This window comes from Enhydra lutris, unplaced genomic scaffold, assembly GCF_002288905.1.
Source record: "Enhydra lutris kenyoni isolate GAN:26980312 unplaced genomic scaffold, ASM228890v2 scaffoldscaffold21, whole genome shotgun sequence".
In the NCBI taxonomy this organism is placed as follows: Eukaryota; Metazoa; Chordata; class Mammalia; order Carnivora; family Mustelidae; genus Enhydra; species Enhydra lutris.
This window is the reverse complement of record NW_019154105.1, coordinates 7,203,101-7,222,659: the sequence shown is the minus strand read 5'-3', so window position 1 is coordinate 7,222,659 and position 19,559 is coordinate 7,203,101. Positions and strand designations below refer to the sequence as shown.

The following is a 19,559-nucleotide window of genomic DNA, read 5'->3' as shown; positions in this document are numbered from 1 at the left end:
CTTTATGTCTATTTGAGGAAGAGCTGTGGTCGAATCCCAAGCAGTGGCTCTCCCAGACATTTTATTCCTTACAGCCCCAGCTGCTTAAATTCGGTTCTTTCAGTTACTCTTTTGCCTTATTTATCCCTTTAGCTCTTTGCCCATTACCACCGCCCAAATACTTTTTTCTTAACCTTATTCCTTGTCTGTTATAATGAGCTGACATCTTTTCTCTCTCTCATCTCCAGTTTGTCCATATTTCTCCACACCAGTTTGTCCTTTTATCGCAGCCTAGTTAATTCTAAAAAAGTGAGCATATATTGGGGTGCCTGGCTGGCCCCATTGATGGAGGCTGTGACTCTTGATCTCAGGGTCGTGGGTTTGAGCCTCATGTTTGGTGTAGAGATTACTTTAAAGTAAGATCTTTTTTAAAAAGTACGAGTATATTAACTTTTGTAGTTTTTCTAAAGTAGTTACAAGAGTCCTGTTTATTTTTTTTTTAATTTGACAGAAATCACAAGTAGGCAGAGAGGCAGGCAGAGAGAGAGAGGAGGAAGCAGGCTCCCCACTGAGCAGAGAGCCTGATGCGGGGCTCTATCCCAGGACCCTGGGATCATGACCTGGGCCGAAGGCAGAGGCTTTAACCCACTGAGCCACCCAAGTGCCCCCTGATTTTTTTTTTTTTTTTTTTTTTTTTGTAGCTTCTGATTGTAGCTTTCCCAAAGTGAAACTCTCAACTCCCTGAGAACAAGGGACTACCCTGGCTGAGCAGTTAAGTCAAATGCTTATTAGGGTCCTTAGTGGGCTGTGATGTAAGTAAAACCTATTCATCAGAACTGCATTTCAATCTCCTCCTATTTACAAAAAGAAAAAAAAATCTTGCTGTCCATGTCGTTTGCAGCAGTAGCTCAGATTCACATTTTGCTGCACAGGAGGCAGTATGTAGTTAGAGTGTGGCTTTGGAGGTAGACGCCTACCGCTTGGGTGGAAGGAATCTGAATTGTGCCGCCAAACTGGCAGTGTATTTTGGGGTGCATTGCTCTGTTTCTGAGTCTCAGTTTCTTCTGTAAAATGAGTTTATTAGCTTAAATGTTACATCAGCTGCTACAACAGAGGCCTGAAAATGGGTCTAACCAAAATAAAAGTTTACATCTTTCTGCAGCTAAAGTCCTAATTAGAAGGCAATCCCTAGGATAGGGTAGTTCTGCCCCACACTGTGGTCCTGGGACCCACCTGCTGCTTTTCATCTTGTCCTGCCATCCCCTGGGATGCCGTCCTTGTTCCCGTTGTTAAAGTTGCCTCATTACCACCAGGTTCAAGTTCCACGTTGAGGGAAAAGGAGGACTGAAGAACAAATAACTTCCTTTAAAAAAGGATTATTTATTTATTTGAGATAGAACGAGAGAGCACGAGTGTGAGCCGGGGGTGGGGGGTTGCTCTGTGCAAGCCGGGAGCCCAACTCAGGACTTGATCCCAGGACGCTGGGATCAGGATCTGAGCTGAAGGCAGACGCTTAACCAGTTGAGCCACCCAGGTGCCCCACATAGCTTCCTTTTAAACACAAGGACATGACCTGGAAGGTACTAACAACTTGTTGGCCAGAGTATAGTCACTGTGTATGCCTAGATGCAAGGAAGACTTGAAAAGTAGTCTAGGGGGCGCCGGGGTGGCTCAGTGGGTTAAAGCCTCTGCCTTCAGCTCAGGTCATGATCTCAGGGTCCTGGGATCGAGCCCCGCATCCGGCTCTCTGCTCAGCAGGGAGCTTGCTTCCTCCTTTCTCTCTCTCTCTCTCTGCCTGCCTCTCTGCCTACTTGTGATCTCTGTCAAATAAATAAATAAAATCTTTTAAAATCTTTAAAAAAAAAAAGAAAAGTAGTCTAGGTAGACAGTCGTGTGCCCAGCTAAACACTGGAGGTTCTAACAACTGAAAGGAGAAAATGGAAAGTGAGGGACAATTATACTGCATTAAGTTGGTTTTTCAAGTAAGGAATAAATGGCACTAACAGTCTTAAGATCTGTAATTTCTGAATGTAAGTTAAGCATTCTTGTACTACAAAATTTTCGGTTGGTAACTATCAACTAAAAAATATAGACCGTGTTTGGCCTAAAACATGGCAAATCTTTGTAAGGTTTGGGACATATATAATATGTTTTCCTTTCATTTGGTTTCAGTTGTCTGTAAAGAGTAGTAACGTAGCACTTCATTTTAGAGAGATCACTTATTAGAAACTTCAGCCATCCAAAATATTAACAGGAGGTAGTAGGCTTTCCTATAGCAAAAATAGAAGTTACAAGGTCCATGTACTCAATCTTGATTTCAAGCCTGAGTTGTTTGTTAAAGAAAAATTATATTAGTATCTAGCTGGACTATCAAATTCTCAGTCAGTAGCAAATTAAAATCTGCAAAATCTGAATGGTCTGTTAGAAACATATAAAAAGTCATAAGAAGCTTGGAAATAATAGAGTTTGTTAGTATTTATTGATCATTATTAGGTACTGGGTACTAGGCAAAACCTTTTATATTCATTACTTCATTTAACATCTAAGAGATCCCCATATGTGATTTTGAAGAGGACTTAGGTTTAAATGCTAAGAAAGCTTATAATTATGTTCTTTGTTTAAAAAGACAGGGAAGCGGGGCTCCTGGGTGGCTCAGTGGGTTAAACCTCTGCCTTCAGCTCAGGTATTGGGCTCTCTGCTCAGCAGGGAGCCTGCTCCCCACCCCCCTCTCTCTCTGCCTGCCTCTCTGCCTGATTGTGATCTCTCTCTCTGTCAAATAAATAAAGTCTTAAAAAAAAAAAAGACAGGGAAGCTTGTAATTAATTTTAGATTACTATTAGAAATAACTAAAATGAGGGGCACCTGGTGGCTCAGTGGGTTAAGCCTCTGCCTTTTTTTTTTTTTTTTAAGATTTTATTATTTGTCAGAGAGAGAGAGGGAGAGAGAACGAACACAGGCAGACAGAGTGGCAGGCAGAGGCAGAGGGAGAAGCAGGCTCCCCACAGAACAAGGAGCCCGATGCGGGACTCGATCCCAGGACGCTGGGATCATGACCTGAGCCGAAGGCAGCGGCTCAACCAACTGAGCCACCCAGGCGTCCCAAGCCTCTGCCTTTGATCATGATCTCGGGGTCTTGGGATCGAGCCCTGCATCGGGCTCCCTGCTCAGCGGGGAGCCTGCTTCCCCCTCTCTCTCTGCCTGTCTCTTTGCCTACTTGTGATCTCTGTCTGTCAAATAAATAAATAAATAAAATCTTTAAAAAAAAAAAAAAAAGAACTAAATGAAAAGACCATTTCCATGCCTGACCAAAGGTATCTGAGATAGTTCAATCTTATGGCTCTAGATAAATAAGCTGTTCCTATATTCACCTTGATTCTCATTGGCTTTCGGTATGATTGACTGCTTTGAGTTTATCTTAAGTTGCAACAGAGAAAGTTCTGATTAAAATCCCCAGTTTGGTGTGCCTGGGTGTCTCAATCGTTAAGCTGCAGACTTCAGTTCAGGTTATAATCCCAGGGTCCTGGGATTGAGGCCCACATCGGGCTCCCTGCTCAGCAGGAAGCCTGCTTCTCCCTCTCCCGCTTCCCCTGCTTGTGTTCTCTCTCTCTCTCTCTGCCAAATAAATAAATAAATAAATAAATGTTAAAATAAAATAAAATTCCCAGTTTGGAAGAATATGTACTTGGCATTAAAATCCAGGTTTAATAGATGAAAAGCATGTTTATGTTAAAAATTGTCTTGATAGATATTTACCAAAACTCAAGAATGGATTTTACTTCTGTAAGTAGAAATAGTACACTTCAAAATAGTGATTAATTTTAATATATTTTTAAAAGATTTTATTTATTTATTTAAGGAGAGACAGCATGAGAAGGGGAGAAAGGGAGAGGGAGAAGCAGGCTCCCCACTGAGCAGAGAGCCCCCTGGAGGGCTCCATCCCAAGACCCTGAGATCGTGACCTGAACCAAAGGCAGATACTTAAACGACTGAACCACTCAAGCGCCCCAGTTTTAATATTTTTAAGTTACATTTTGCAACTACCTAAAAATTATGATTTGCTCATTAATCAGAGCTTATTGAAACAGGTACTTTGAACTCATTAGAAAAGAAATATTTTTAGCTAGCAATCTAATCTTACATATTTTTCCCCATGTTATTTTAGATCAGTTATCATTCCCAGAAATGGCAAATCATTGTAAAAGGGGAAGTTTTCATATTTTAGAATGCCTCCTTTGGTGTATTATTTTAATAGAACAAGTATATATGTTTGTATGTATGTGATATGAAAATAATTTTTTTGGTTCATAGATGTATAAAATTTAAAAATTAAACCAGTTTTATTATTGTGAATATGAAATGCTATTTTTTACATTAAAATAAGTGCAGTTATAAAGCAATGATTTTCTGTGCCTGAAATTCCTTTCCCATATTGTCTGATGAACTACTTATCCTTTAATTCTTGACTCAAGCATGGTGTCCTTAATATACCATTCTTTTTTGTTGTTAAGATTTTACTTATTTGTCAGAGGAGAGGAAGAGCACAAACGCGGAGCAGCCGGCAGATCAGGCAGAGGGAGAAGCAGACTCCCCACTGATCAAGGAGCCCAAGGTGGGACTCCATCCCAAGACCCTGGGATCATGACCTGAGCCGAAGATAGGTGCTTACCTGACTGAGCCACTCGGGAGTCCCTTTAATATACCATTCTTAAGCAGTATCTGTCAATCTGTTTGGGCTGCTATAACAAAAATAGTACAGTCTGGGTGGCTTAAACAACAAACATTTATTTCTCATGGTTCTGGACTCTGGGATGTCCCAACATCAAGGCATTCTGTCTGCTGAAGGCCTGTGTTCTGGTTCATACATGGCCATCTTCTCCCTGTGTCCTCACTTGGCAAAAGAGGAGAGGGAACTTTCTGGGGTCTTCTTTATAAGGGCACTAATCCCATTCATGAGGGCTCCACCCTCATTACCTAATCACCTTCCAAAGCCCTGTCTCCTAATGCCATCACATTAGGGGTTAGGATTTCTAAAGTTGCATTTTGAGGGGACATAAACATTCAGTAGCCATTTCAATTTCAGGTAGAGTTGACTACATTTTCTTTTGTGCCCCACTTTATTCAGCACATACTTACATATCTTTAACTCGTTATTAGACTTTATTTATGTGACTGTCTTCCTGTGCAAGCTTGTAGCCAGACCATATCTTCTTTTGGTTACAACAGATACATGTTTGCTGTGCATTCTAGTTTAAAAAATTTATACCTCATAATCAACAGAGAACTACTTGGTATTTTTTATTATGGTAGTTTATTTTTATCGTTTAAGAGCTGATTTCATAGTATTTTGATTAGAGGGAAAATAGTAGCTTTAAAAGATGAGTTTAGTCAGTCATGAAAATATCCTAGAAATTCCAATAAAACATAAACCATTTCATTTTACTCCATTCTTGTTCTTTTATGTTTATAAAGGTAATACCTGTTCTTCAAAATTCAAACATGAAAAATAATGTTTAAAAATGAGCATTTTCAGCAATTTACAAAAAGACAATATGCTACATTCTTAATTGTTTCTATATATATTTACATTGTTTATTAATGGTATCATTTTAAACCAAAATGAACTAATGCTAAACATACTACTTAAAGTTTTCTTTTTTCTTTTTTTTCACTGAATGTATCTTGGACATTTTTTCCTATAAGTAAAAATGGATGTGCTTCATTCATTTGCTCAACCTCATAGTCTGTGTGTACTATAGTTAATTAACTGTTCTCGGATTGGTGGATGAACTTTTGTATTCTCTCCACACACACTTTTTTTTTTCCCAATAAATAGCAGAAATTTATTGCTCACAGTTCTGGAGGCTGGAAGTCTGAGATCAGGGTGCCAGGTCTCAGACTTCTTATTATATTCTTATGTGATGAAAGCTGGATTTCCTTTTTAGCTATAAAAAGTACCGCTACAAAGAACATTGCGTAATTGTGGGGGTGTTTTTAAGTGGTAAATTCCTAGAAGTAGGAATGCCTGGCTAAAAAAAGGGTATGAACATCTTAAGTTGTAGTAGTTTTTGTCGTATTGCCACTTTTTTAGGTTACTTTTCCTATGATAGAACATAAGCAAGTTAATCTATATCTCTACCTATCATGGATAATTGTTCTATTTTTTTTTTAAAGATTTTATTGTTCTCTTTTTTTTTTTTTTAAGATTTTATTTGACAGAGATGACAAGTAGGCAGAGAGGCAGGCAGAGAGAAAGAGGGGGAAGCAGACTCCATGCTGAGCAGAGTCCAACGTGGGGTTCCATCCCAGGACCCTGAGATCATGACCTGAGCCAAAGGCAGAGGCTCAACCCACTGAGCCACCCAGGCGCCCAAGATTTTATTTTTTTATTTAGAGAGAGAGAGAGAGTGCTAGTGGGGGGCAGGCAGAGGAAGAGAGAGAATCTCAAGCAGACTCCACAATGAGTGCAGGGCCGACACAAGGCTCCACAGGGCTCGACCTCACAACCTGAGATCACAACCTTAGTGGAAATCAAGACTTGGGCACTTAAACAACTGAGCCACCCAGGTAACCCAGTTGTTCTGTTTAAAAAATCATTTTATTGGGGCGCCTGGCTAGCTCAGTCTCTAGAGCATGTGACTCTCCATCTCAGGGTTGTGAGTTCAAGTTCCACACTGGATGTAGAGATTGCTTCAAAATCAAATCTTAAAAAAGAAATAAAAATCATTTTTTAAAGTGTATAGGAAAATATGCATTTCAAATATGTATAAACCTCACAACCTGTACACACCTATGTAACCAGCAACCAGATCAAGGAACAGAACATTACCAGGACCCAAAGTCAGCTTTGTGCTCCGTATCAGTCTCTGCCCGACTCCATGAGTAACCACTATTCTGACTTCTAATAGCACAGATTAGTTTTGCCTTTTTTTTTATTTTATAAAAATGAAATCATACAGTATTTATATTTGGTACTATTATTTAATTTTAATCTTAGTGAGTCATAGGTAAAAATAACCTCATTGCTATTTTAACTTGTATTTATCTTAACTAAGATTATCTTTGTGTATATTTCAAAGCTTTTTAAAAAAATCAACAAGGCTCATGGGGCACCTGGGTGGCTCAGTGGGTTAGGGCCGCTGCCTTCGGCCCGGGTCATGATCCCAGGGTCCTCGGGCTCTCTGCTCAGCAGGGCGCCTGCTTCCCTTCCTCTCTCTCTCTGCCTCTCTGCCTACTTGTGATCTCTGTCTGTCAAATAAATGAATAAAATCTTAAAAAAAAAAAAATCAACAAGGCTCAAATATTAGCATATTTAGAGCATAGAAAGGACTGAGAATAAAAGCAAAAGCAAACTCCCAAACTCCAGGATTACCATCGTCTTGGGCCGGTATTTCTAAAGCTAAGTTTCTCCATCAGCATCAAGTAGATTTCAAGTGTCCAGATTCAACAGATATTGAAGAGTTTCTCGACATGAAAGATCTATTTTGACACGTACCGTTGTATACACCAGCAGAGAGACACTGAGGCTGCGGCTGAAGTTCAAGCTGCATGGTCCTGGGACTCTGTTCCACGACAGACGGGAATCCCAGGTCGAGAACCAGTGCTTGCGGTTTGAGGGTGGGAAAAAGCAGAAAATGCCCATAGACGATTTCCTATTCATACTGTCAGTTAGAAACTACCTAGAAAAAACTAACGAAAGTTGTATAAGGCCCAAGCAAAGGAAATTACATTCATACTTAGGAAAACTATTTTTGGCCCAAGATATTCCTTAAATGGAGAGTAACACGCTTCATGCTTTCAAGAGATAATTATGCAGTTTTTCTAATGGCAAAAAAAAAAAAAAAAATTGTGGTAGAAAAAAAAAATCAACCAGTTGTTTAATAAAGAGAAAATTGTGTTGTTTGCACTTAGGAAAGTCAGTGTAATTATTATGAAAGTAAATGCAATTTAAGGTAGGAATTTCTAAATGTGAGCAGTTAGATGAATAAAATCAAAAAGCGAGGCTAGGCTTGGTTATCATACTATATCTGCTGTATGAAGAAATGCAAATCAGCATAGTAAAGACTTAGAAATCCTGCAGTGCAGAAACCTATTTAATTTTGTATGACCTTGTGTTTCCTGCTGCTTCTATGATCATTAGAAATCTATTAATATCTTCTGGGACACTAGAAGTCTGCAGAACATAATTTGGCACATACGATGTGTATTTAAACACCACTAATTCAGGTACATAGGGTGCAGAAGTGTGAGTGATAGGCCAAAGTATTATTTTTAGACTCTTAGTAAGAAACTGTCATTAAAGAGTGAATAATAACTTAAAATAATAACTGTTAGAGCTTTAAAGGACCTGAGTATCATGGTTTTAAAAACGATTCTTTATCAGATGTTTTCAAATATTTTCATCCAGGGCGCCTGTGTCACTCAGTCAGTTAAGCGTCTTCCTTTGGCTGAGGTCATGATCCCAGAGTCCTTGGATTGAGTCCCCACATCTGGTTCCCTGCTCGGCAGGGAATCTGCTTCTCCCTTTGCTCCCCCCCTCCCTCTGACAGATTCCCTGCGTGCTCTTGCTTTCTTGCTTTCCCTCTCTCTCAAATAAATAAATAAAATATTTAAAAGACAAGCAAACAAATATATTCATCCAGTCTGTGGCTTATCTTTTCACTCTTTTTTTTTTTTTAATCTTAAGACATGCAGTTAATTCTTATGTCTGTTACAAATTTTTTTTTTATTTATATTTTTTTTGAGCAAGATAGGGGGGTGGCCACAGGGTGTGGAGATGGGAGGGCAGAGAGAGATAATCTTTTTTTTTTTCTTTTTTTTTTTTTTAAAGATTTTATTTATTTATTTATTTATTTTAAGATTTTATTTATTCAGGGGTACCTGGGTGGCTCAGTTGGTTAAGCATCTGCCTTCGGCTCGGTACATGATCCTAGCTTGGTTCATGATCCTAGGGTCCTGGGATGGAGCCCTGCATCAGGCTTCTCTCTCCCTCTATGTGCCTCTCTCCCTGTTTGTGTTCATGCTCTCTTTCTCTCTCAAATAAATAAATAAAATCTTTAAAAAAGAAAGATTTTATTTATTAAAAATTTTATTTATTTATTTGAGAAAGAGAGAGCACAAGCAGGGAGAGTGGCAGGCAGAGGGAGAAGCATGCTCCGTGCTGAGCAAGGAGCCCCACTAGGACTCAATCCTTAATCCCGAGATCACGACTGGATCCAAAAACAGATGCTGAACCGAGCCATCCAGGCATCCTGAGAGAGAATCTTAAACGGGCTCCATGGTCAGCATGGAGTCAGATGCAGGGGTCCATCTCATGACCTGAGATCATGACCTGAGATGATATCAAGAGTTGGAGGCTTGGGTGCCTGAGTGGCTCAGTGGGTTAAGCCTCTGCCTTCAGCTTAGGTCATGATCTCAGAGTCCTGAGATCGAGCCCCGCATTGGGCTTTCTGCTCGGTAGGGAGCCTTCTTCCCCCCTCTTTCTGCCTGCCTCTGTGCCTACTTGTGATCTCTCTCTCTGTCAAATAAATAAATAAAATCTTTAAAAAAAAAAAAAAAGAGTTGGAGGCTTAATCAACTGAGCCACCTAGGCGCCCCTCCAGATTTTTTCTAATGCAATTTTACGTATACAGTTTGGTACTTTTGCTTCAGTGGGTTCATAATTTACATCTAGTTGTTTTATAACTTCCTTTTCTTTTTTTCCTACTGTTTATTATATAGTATTTTCATATCAGTACAGTTAATTGTTTTGAGTAGTTGCATAGTGTTCTACCAAAGAATGTATGACAGTTTACGTAGTTTTTCTTCTTCTTCTTTTTTTTTTTTTTTAAGATTTTATTTATTTGACAGAGAGAGATCACAAGTAGGCAGAGAGGCAAGCAGAGAGAGAGAGAGGAGGAAGCAGGCTCCCTGCCGAGCAGAGAGCCCGATGTGGAACTCGATCCCAGGACCCTGAGATCATGACCCGAGCCGAAGGCAGAGGCTTAACCCACTGAGCCACCCAGGTGCCCCAGTTTTTCTTCTTTTGACGAACAGTTGTTTCCAGTTTTTTTCTATTATAAATAATGCCCAAAGGTTTATTTTAAAATTCAGCTTGAACTTTAATTCCTGCAAATTTATTAAAAGCTTTTCTAATAGAAACATTTAATCTTTATAAATCTTGAGGCACACTTAAAATTTTTGACATATCAGTTCTGGCTTTTCTTGTTCAAATACTTAGTGGAAACATTAGGGTGAAGTTTTAATGTAAACAAGTATTTAAAAAAAATTTTTTCAGGGGTGCCTGGATGGTTCAGTCATTAAGTGTCTGCCTTCAGTTCAGGTCATGATCTCAGGGTCCTAGGTTCGAGCCCCACATGGGGTTCCCTGCTCAGCGGGAAGCCTGCTTCTCCCTCTCCCACTCCCCTTGCTTGTGTTCCCTCTCTTGCTGTCTCTCTGTCAAATAAATAAAATCTTTTTTAAAAATTTCTTTTTAAATAACTTCACATCTTCTACCATAACCCTGTTCCCCTCTTGGCTCAAACAGTTGTAAACAGCATGTTTAGAACGCTCTGATTCTACTAATGATTTCTCTTAATTCCTCAATTTATGTGACTTACTTTTCTTCCACCACTTCTCATTGTCAAGAGTGTGAAAAATCTTGTTTCTCAGTAATAAGCTTATAAAACCACCTGAATATTTAGATTCGTGAAAGACCATTTCCATGACATCCCATTTATTGATTTTTTTTTTTTTCAAAATTAGATGGTATAAATTTAGGGGAGAACTTCATGTTTCTGTTTTGTTTTGTGGATTCTGTTAATGCTGTTTCATTTTCCCATGACAGATTCAAAAGCTTTGTGACAGAGTGGCTTCATCTACTTTACTAGATGATCGAAGAAATGCTGTGCGTGCTCTCAAATCATTATCTAAGGTCAGTAATGCTGTATCACTTACTAAGTGTACTAAGTTGGACATTAGTTACTTTAATAGCATTTTTCTTTTATGCAGAAATACCGCTTGGAAGTGGGTATACAAGCTATGGAACATCTTATCCATGTATTACAAACAGATCGGTAAGTCTCTCTTTAATGATTTTTCTCCCTAATTTTTCTTGCAATTTTAATTAATTTGTTTTAGAGTCACTATTCTAGAAATGATTAACTTATTAAGATTATTAAACTTAATCTTATTTCAATAAATATTGGACACAAGGTGCAAACCACTGTGCTAATAATCATTAAGACACGCATAATCTCAGGGTTTGAAATCTTTCCATTACATAAAAATGAAATGAAGTGACTTCTCATTAAAAGGTGAAGATTTGTGGTTTGATTTGGGCAATTGGATGTTTTGATATTCACTTAGATATAATATGCTATTCTATAGTATAATATACATATTATTGTATATCAGTTATCCAGACTTGCTTTTTTGGAGAAATAAACTGGACTAAGTGTTAGATCTGAGCATGTTCTAAAAGAAAGGTCACTCAGCCTATTTTTATCTCTTTTAGTTTCCCTTTTAAGAGATTTTATCTGCATCTTTTTTTTTTTAAGATGTATTTGTTTTATAGAGAGAGTGAGTGCTCATGGGGGAGGGAAGGGCAGAGGGAGAAGGAGAGTGATTCTTTTATTTATTTTTGTTAAGATTTTATTTATTTGACAGAGAGAGAGATCATAAGTAGGCAGAGAGGCAGGCAGAGAGAGAGGGGGAAGCAGGCTCCCTGCTGAGCAGAGAGCCCAATGCGGGGCTCGATCCCAGGACCCCGAGATCACCACCTTAGTGAAAACCAAGAGTCAGGCACTTAACCGACTGTGCCACCCAAATGCCCTGCACCTTTGGTTTTAATTAACTGTGCGTCGATACCTCTAAGTGAATATGTATTACAACCTTTAACTGCGTAGTGAACGCTTCTACCATATCAAGATCTCTCGCTGATATCTCCAATTCAGAATGTTCAAGAGTTAATTTATTTCTTGTTTTCCTGCTCCCAACTGCCTCCTCCCACCATCTCCTTCAAGTGCCTTTTGACCCAAGTCCAACCTAGTTGATAGTGCCTTTCCATTTAAGCAAGAAACTATAGGATTCTTGCTGAACTTGGCCCTCTCCTTAACCCATTATGCTTATCTAGATCAAAACCCCGCTGGAATTCATGAAGTTCTCCCAATTTCCTTTGTTAATCTTTAGTTCTGGCTCAGTATTAGTCATTGAAATGATTTTCAGAGCTGCTGTATTAGTTATCTTTATTGTTATTATTATTACTTCTTGCTGTGTAACAAGTTACCTCAGAACTTAGTGGCTCACAATGATCAGTATTTATTATCTCACACTTTCTGTGGATCAGAGATTCAGCAGTGACTTAGCTAGGTAGTTCTTGCTCAGGGTCTCTCTCCAAGTTGCAGTCAAGATTTTAGCCAGGACTGCAGTCATCTGAAGGCTCAGTTGGAGAGATCCGATTCCAAGATGGCGCGATCACTTTGCTAATGGCAGGAGGCTTCACTAGCTCACCATGTTGCTCTCCCTGTAAGGCGGTTTGAGCATCCTTAGGATGCGGTAACTGGCTTCTCCTAGAGCATGCAAGCCTAGAGACAAGGAGAAAGCCATAAGGCCTTTTAGGGCTTAGTGTCACAAGTCACACACCATTAAGCCCATCACATTCTGTTTGTTAGAAGCAAGCTTATAAATGCAGCATACACCTAAGAGGAGAAGAATTTGGTTCCATCCCTTTAAGGGATCTGTATCAAAGAGTTTTTGAACATAGCTTAAAACCACGACTATTTCCAAACTGTATTCTTTGCCTCTGATCTTTTTGTCCCTCCAGTCTATGTGCTGTAAGTCTGATGTATAAACCTTTTTTTATTTAATGAATTTCAGCAGCTCAGTGCAATGTGAAGTCTAAGTTTTTGTTTTTGTTTAAAGATTTTATTTATTTATTTGAAAGAAAGAACACAGCAGGGGGAGGGGGAGAGGGAGAAGCAGACTCCCCACTGAGCAGGGAGCCCGACTTGGGGCTTGATCCCAAGATCCTGGGATTGAACCCTGAGGTCATGATGTCAGCCCAAGACGCCCAAACAACTCAGCCACCCAGGCACCCCTGAAGTCCCAAGTTCTTAAACAAAGCGATGCATATAAGCTTTTTAAAGGTCTTGGTATTGCCTGTCTAACCTCAGAGCCTGTGTTTCAGTTATGTACCAGCAATGCCCAATTGCTTGTTTGCACCAGGTAGGACCTTTCCTCTTCTCTGACAGTACACCCCACATTGGCTACCTCTTCAAAGCCAACTAATTCTAATGCATTTGAATAAATGCATTGGATGTGTTAAAATTATCTGTTTAATGACATCTGCCTACCACAGGCAGAATAATAGCCCCCCAAGGATGTTTACATACTTATTACCACAACCTATGAATGCTACCCTGGAGGGCAAAAGGGACTTGCAGGTGTGATTAAGGACTTTGAGATGGAGAGATTATCCTGCGTTATCCCGGTGGGCCCAGTGTAATCCCGAGGTTTCTTAAAAGTGGAACAGGAATGCACAAGAGGAGGTCAGAATGAGGTGATATGGAAGATCTGGACCTGTCGTTGCTAGCTTTGAAGATGGAGGAAGGGGGTCTCTAGAGACCTGCAGAAGGCACAGAAGCAGATTTTCCCCTAGAGCCTGTAGACAGGAAGGCGGCCCTGCTGAAACCTTGATTTTGGTGCAGGAGACCCATTTCGGATTCTGACATCTAGAACTTTAAGATAATATATTTGTATTGTTTAAGCCACTGAGTTTGTGGTAATTTGTTAGAGCATCAGTTGAAAACGATTGCAGTAAACTAACGTTAGTTTTGTGCTTTAAATAATAGTCCAGGTTAGAGAAAATGGATCCTAGATCAAAAAAACTTTAGTGTGATGATTATACATACATATAATCTATAAGTCTTCTTTTTTACTCCATGTATACCTTTTCTCACTGAGTCGTTCAAAGTTACTAATGAAATCACTAACATCTCAGTATGGAAAACAGAATGCTGCCTATTATATAAAGTGAACGTTATTGTCATTTTAAGTGCATAGCTGAAAATGGATGTGTAGATCTTAGGTATTCTCTCTCTCTCTCTCTCTCTCTCTCTTTTTTTTTTTTTTTTTTAAGAGTTTACTTATTTATTTGCGAGAGGGAGAAGCAGGTTCTCCATTGAGCAGAGAGCCCAATGAGGGACTTGATCCCAGGACCCCAGGATCATGACCTGAGCCAAAGGCAGATGCTTAACCAACTGAGCCACCCAGGCACCCCGATAGACAGATTTTGAAAGCATGATGGATGATGATGGCATTTAGAGTGGAAAGCACGAGTGAGACACAGGACACAAAGATTCAGTGAATATGAAGAAGTGGTTAGGAGTGGTAAATGAAATAAGATGATAGGCAAAGTGGATCACAACCAGATGTAAATCTCAAGGGAGGGCGCCCAGGTGGCTCAGTTGGTTAAGCGACTGCCTTCAGCTCAGGTCAACTCCCGCATTGGGCTCCCAGCTTCACGGGGAGTCTGCTTCTCCCTCTGACCGTCTCCCCTCTCATGCTCGCTCTCTCTCTCTCTCAAATAAGTAAAATCTTTAAAAAAAAAATAAATCTCAAGTAAAATAGGCTTTAAAATTTTTATTTATAAAAATATTTATCATTTTGTTTTTGAGAAATTTTGAAGAGCATCTTTTTTTTTTTTTTTTTTTTTTAAGATTTTTATTTGTTCACTTGAGAGAGACACAGCAAGAGAGGGAACACAAGCTGGGGGAGTGGGAGAGGGAGAAGCAGGCTTCCTGCCAGATGGGGCACCCAGTGCAGGGCTTGATCCCAGGACCCTGGGATCATGACCTGAGCCAAAGGTGGATGCTTAGCGATTGAGCCACCCAGGCACCCCTGAGGAGCATCTTTTAAGAGAGTATTAAGGAACTGGGAATAGAAAGAAATTTCTTCAAAATAATGAAGAGAATCTATGAAAATCCCAGAACATCAGATGCAATGGTGAAGAACTGAGCGCTTTCCACGTAAGATCGGGAACAAGATCATGATGTTCCCTTTAACCACCTCTGTCCAACACTGAAATGGAAGCTCTAGCTAAAGCAATTGGGCAAGGAAAGGAAATAAAAGGTATACTGATTGGAGAGGAAGAAGTAAAATTACACATATTCATAGGCGATATGATCTTGTATATAGAAGATCCTTAGGAATCCACTAAAAAGCTATCAGAACTAATAAATACAGGAAAGTTGAAGGATATAAGCTCAATATAAAAAAATTATATTTCTAGGGTGCCTGGGTGGCTCAGTTGGTTAAGCAACTGCCTTTGGCTCAGGTCATGATCCCAGAGTCCTGTGATTGAGTCCCACATCAGACTTCCAGCTCCTTGGGGAGTCTGCTTCTCCCTCTGACCTTCTCCCCTCTCATGCTCTCTCTCACACACACACACACTCTCTCTCTCTCAAATAAATAAAAATTTTTAAAAAATTAAGTTAAAAAATTTAAAATATTTCTGTATACTAGCAATGAACAATCAGTAAACAGAATTAAGAAAACAGTTCCATTTAAGTAACATAAAAAAGATTAAAATACTTTGGAATAAATTTTACGAAAAAAGCGTAAGAAGTGTACACTGGAAACCACAACACATTATTGAAAGAAATTACCTGAGATTCAAATAAATGAAAATACATTCTGTGTCCTTCATGGACAGAAAGAAGGAATATATTTTTAAGATGGTAATGCACCCCAACTTGATTTACAGATTCACATAATCACTATAGAAATCCTAGTTGCCGCTTCTGTAGAAATTAACAAGTTGATCATAAAATTTGTATGGGAATGCACAGGATCCACAGTAGATCCCAACTACCTTGAAAAAGAGCAAAGTTGAAGGGCTCATATTTCCTGATTTTAATACTTGCCACAAAATGATAGTAAACAAGACTTTGTGGCAGTGGCATTAAGGACAGACATATAGATCAACAAAATAAAAAAGCTAGAGACAAAGCCCAACATTCATTTAAACTGATTTTTGGCAAGGTGTTAAAGACCACAATGGAGAAAGAACAATTTCTTTAACAAATGGTGCGGGGACAACTAAATATTCACTTCACACCATACACAAAAATTAGCTCAAAAGGGATCAAAGACCTAAATGTAAGAGCTAAAGCTAAAACCCTTAGAAGAACCGCAGGCGTAATTTGTCAAAACCTTGGCTTAGGCAATGGTTACTTACATATGACACTAAAAGCATGAGCAAGAAAAGACAAAAGAGATAAACTGGACTGTGTTAAAATTAAAAACTTTTATGCTTCAAAGGACCCTATCAAGAAAGTATAAAGACAACCCAAAGGATGGGAGAAAGTATATGCAGATCATATGTCTGATAAGGGACTTACATCAAGAATACATACACAATTCAACAATAAAAAGATAAGTAACCCAAATAGAGACAGGCAGATGGGGTGCCTGGGTGTCTGAGCATCTGCCTTTGGCTCGGGTCATGATCCTGGGGTCCTGGGTTAGGCCCTGAGTCAGGCTCCCAACTTGCAGGGAACCTGCCTCTCCCTCTCCTTCCCGTTCATGCTCTCTTTAGCTGCCTCTCTCACTCTCGCTCTCAAATAAATAAATAAATGAAATCTTGGCGGGGGGGGAAACAGGCAAAGGGTTTGAATACAAATTTCTCCCAAAAAAGGATACAAATGGTCGATAAACAACATTAAAAGATGCTCAAAATAGTCATTAAGGAAACACTAATCAAAACCAAAATGAGACACCAGCTTGAGCTCATTAGGATGGCTGTTAAGGGAGGGACAGAGAAGGACGATAACAAATGTTGCTGAGGAGAAACTGGACCTTCAAACATGGCTGGTGGGAATAAAAGATGGTGCAGCTTCTATGGAAGTGTGACAGTTCCTCAGAAAGTCAAACATGGGGTTGCCACATGGCCTGACACAAAAGCTAGTACATGAAAATTCATAGCAGCGTTGTTCATAAGAGCCACAATAGCTATTGGAATCTGCTAGGATTCTCTCTCTGCCTCTCCCTCTGCCCCTTCCTGCCCTCCCAGCTGCTCATGCCCTTCCTCTCTCTCTAAGGAATAAAATAAAATAAAATGGGGGTAACAATAGAACCTGTCTTGTTGGATTGTTCTGAGGCTTCAATGGTTTGATGTATGTGCAATGATTAGATCAAGTTGGGCTTGTGCTGGGCATAGAGCCTCTTAAAATTCTCTTGTCTGTCTCCATCCATCCCTCTCCCTCCCTCTTAAAAAAAAACAAAAACCAAAAATCTGTAGACACAGAAAGTGGATTAGTGTTTGCCAGGCACTGTGGGGAGGAGGATAGGAACGATGGCTAATGGATACAGGATTTCTTATGATGTGATGAAATGTTCTAAGTTTGGGGCACCTGGTTGGCTCAGTCAGTGGAGTGTGCAGCTCTTGATCTCAGGGTTATGAGTTCAAGCCCCATACTGGGCGTAGAGATTTCTTACAAATAAAAGCTTTAGGGATGCCTCAGTGGCTGAGTGAGTAAGCATCTGCCTTCAGTTGAGGTTGTGATCCCAGGGTCCTGGGATCAGGGCCCGTATTGGGCTGCCTGCTCAGCGGGGAGCCTGCTTCTACCTCTGCCTGCAGCTCCCCCTGCTTATGCTCTCTCTCTCTTTCTCTCTGACAAATAAATAAGTAAAATCTTAAAAAAAAAAAAAAAAAAAAAGCTTTAGAAAAAGGCAAAAAGAAAATGTTCTGGATTCAGATAGTGGTGATGGTTGCACAGCTCTGTGGATATACTAAACCCATGGAGGTGAACACCTTAAAAGGGTGAACTTTATGGTATACAAATTATCTCAATTATTAAAATTACTATCTAGGTGTCATGGTTTGGAAACAGTGAGAAATTAGACAACTTTCGGGCTCTGAGTGTAGGACTTAGGAAAATGAGCAATCTCTCTTCAATATGACGATAAAAGAAGCAGACCCACCGACAGATGGAGGGTTTCAAGCCTTGTCAGGAAAGGGAGCAGAGTTTTCTGGGATGTAGCCAAGGACGAAGTGGATTCAGTGGATGCATCCAAGAGTGTTAGCTGCAAAGGCCCGGAGAAGAAGCGTAAAACAGTAATAAAGAGGGGCTCCTGGCTGGCTCAGTCCATAGCGCGTATGTCTCTTGGTCTCCGGGGTCGGGAGTTCGAGCCCAAGGTTGGGCATAGAGTTTACTTAAAACAGCAACAACAAAGCAAACAAACGAAAAAACATTAATGAAGAGGAGCTATGGAAGGAGACGGCTGCAGAACACAGACCCTTCTTCGCATTCCTTGAGGTTAAAAAAATCACTTCGAACACTTGGAAAAGATAAAGCAATAAATAAGTATTAGAGGCAAACAGAAAGGGAATTTAATTTAGCACAAGAAAAGGAATGAAATGCAAGAGGACTCGTAGGTTCTTAGCGTTGTTGTCTAAGAGGCACAATAAAACACCAAAGCAGCCCCTACCTGGTACAGCTGGGAGTTCGCACATTCACCGGCCCCTGGTACCTCCTGCCAAGCATTGTACATGTGTGGCAAATGTTTTTAAAAATCTGTTTCTTAACCTTTATCTCAGGAATATCTAGGGATGCCTGGGTGGCTCAGTGGGTTAAGCGTCTGCCTTCACTTCAGGTCATGATCTCAGGGTCCTGGGATCGAGCCCTGCATCGGGCTCCCTGCTTGGCAGAAAGCCTGTTTCTTCCTCTGCCCCTCTCCTCACTTGTGCTCTCTCTCTCACTCTCTCTCTCTCTCAAACAAATAAAATCTAAAAAAAAAAAACCCCCAAAACAAAATTTGTCTATCAACAGCTACAGTCTCATACTCCCTGATTTTATAAATAGTATTATCTTTACCATAAGTTTCTTGTTCTGTTTTTGTGTTTTTAGAAAATAAAGTACAGAGCAGGAAAACAAATTCTAGTAGTCCGATTAGGAATACCACAGTTAAAGATTGCAATGACAAAACATATATATAAGGCACCTGGGTGGCTCGGTGGGTTAGGCCTCAGCCTTTGGCTCAGGTCATGATCTCAGGGTCTTGGGATTGAGTCCCGCATTGGGCTCTCTGCTCAGCAGGGAGCCTGCTCCCCCCCCACCCCCGCCCCCTGCCTGCCTCTCTGCCTACTTGTGATTTCTCTCTCTCTGTGTCAAATAAATAAAATCTAAAAAACAAAAACAAAAACATGTATATAAACATAAACACATACCCATAAAATTACCTGGGTTATACTAACTTTGCTGGTTTTAAAGTTGAATTTACTTTACAAATTTATTTATAAGTTGTTTTTAAAATATATATGTATAGTCACACACAGGAATATATATGTATTTTTTTGCTAAATGGGGTCATTCTATATATTACCTTTTTTTTTTTTTAAAGATTTTATTTATTTATTTATTTGACAGAGAGATCACAAGTAGGCAGAGAGGCAGGCAGAGATAGAGGAGGAAGCAGGCTCCCTGCTGAGCAGAGAGCCCGATGCGGGGCTCCATCCCAGGACCCTGGGATCATGACCTGAGCCGAAGGCAGAGGCTTTAACCCACTGAGCCACCCAGGCGCCCCACTTTTTTTTTTTTTTTTTT

General features: G+C 39.9%; 1 protein-coding gene across 2 annotated transcripts in view; it reads left to right on the top strand.

Moving 5' to 3' along the window:
- The window catches only part of LOC111149223 (USO1 vesicle transport factor), a 91,322-nt gene that overhangs the window by 13,946 nt on the left and 57,817 nt on the right, over positions 1 to 19,559 (top strand). For both annotated transcript variants that reach the window (XM_022506171.1, XM_022506172.1), the window contains exons 2-3: positions 10,802 to 10,888; positions 10,966 to 11,030. In XM_022506171.1, the coding sequence (XP_022361879.1) occupies positions 10,802 to 10,888; positions 10,966 to 11,030 (152 nt within the window). The remainder of the gene's footprint in view (positions 1 to 10,801; positions 10,889 to 10,965; positions 11,031 to 19,559) is intronic.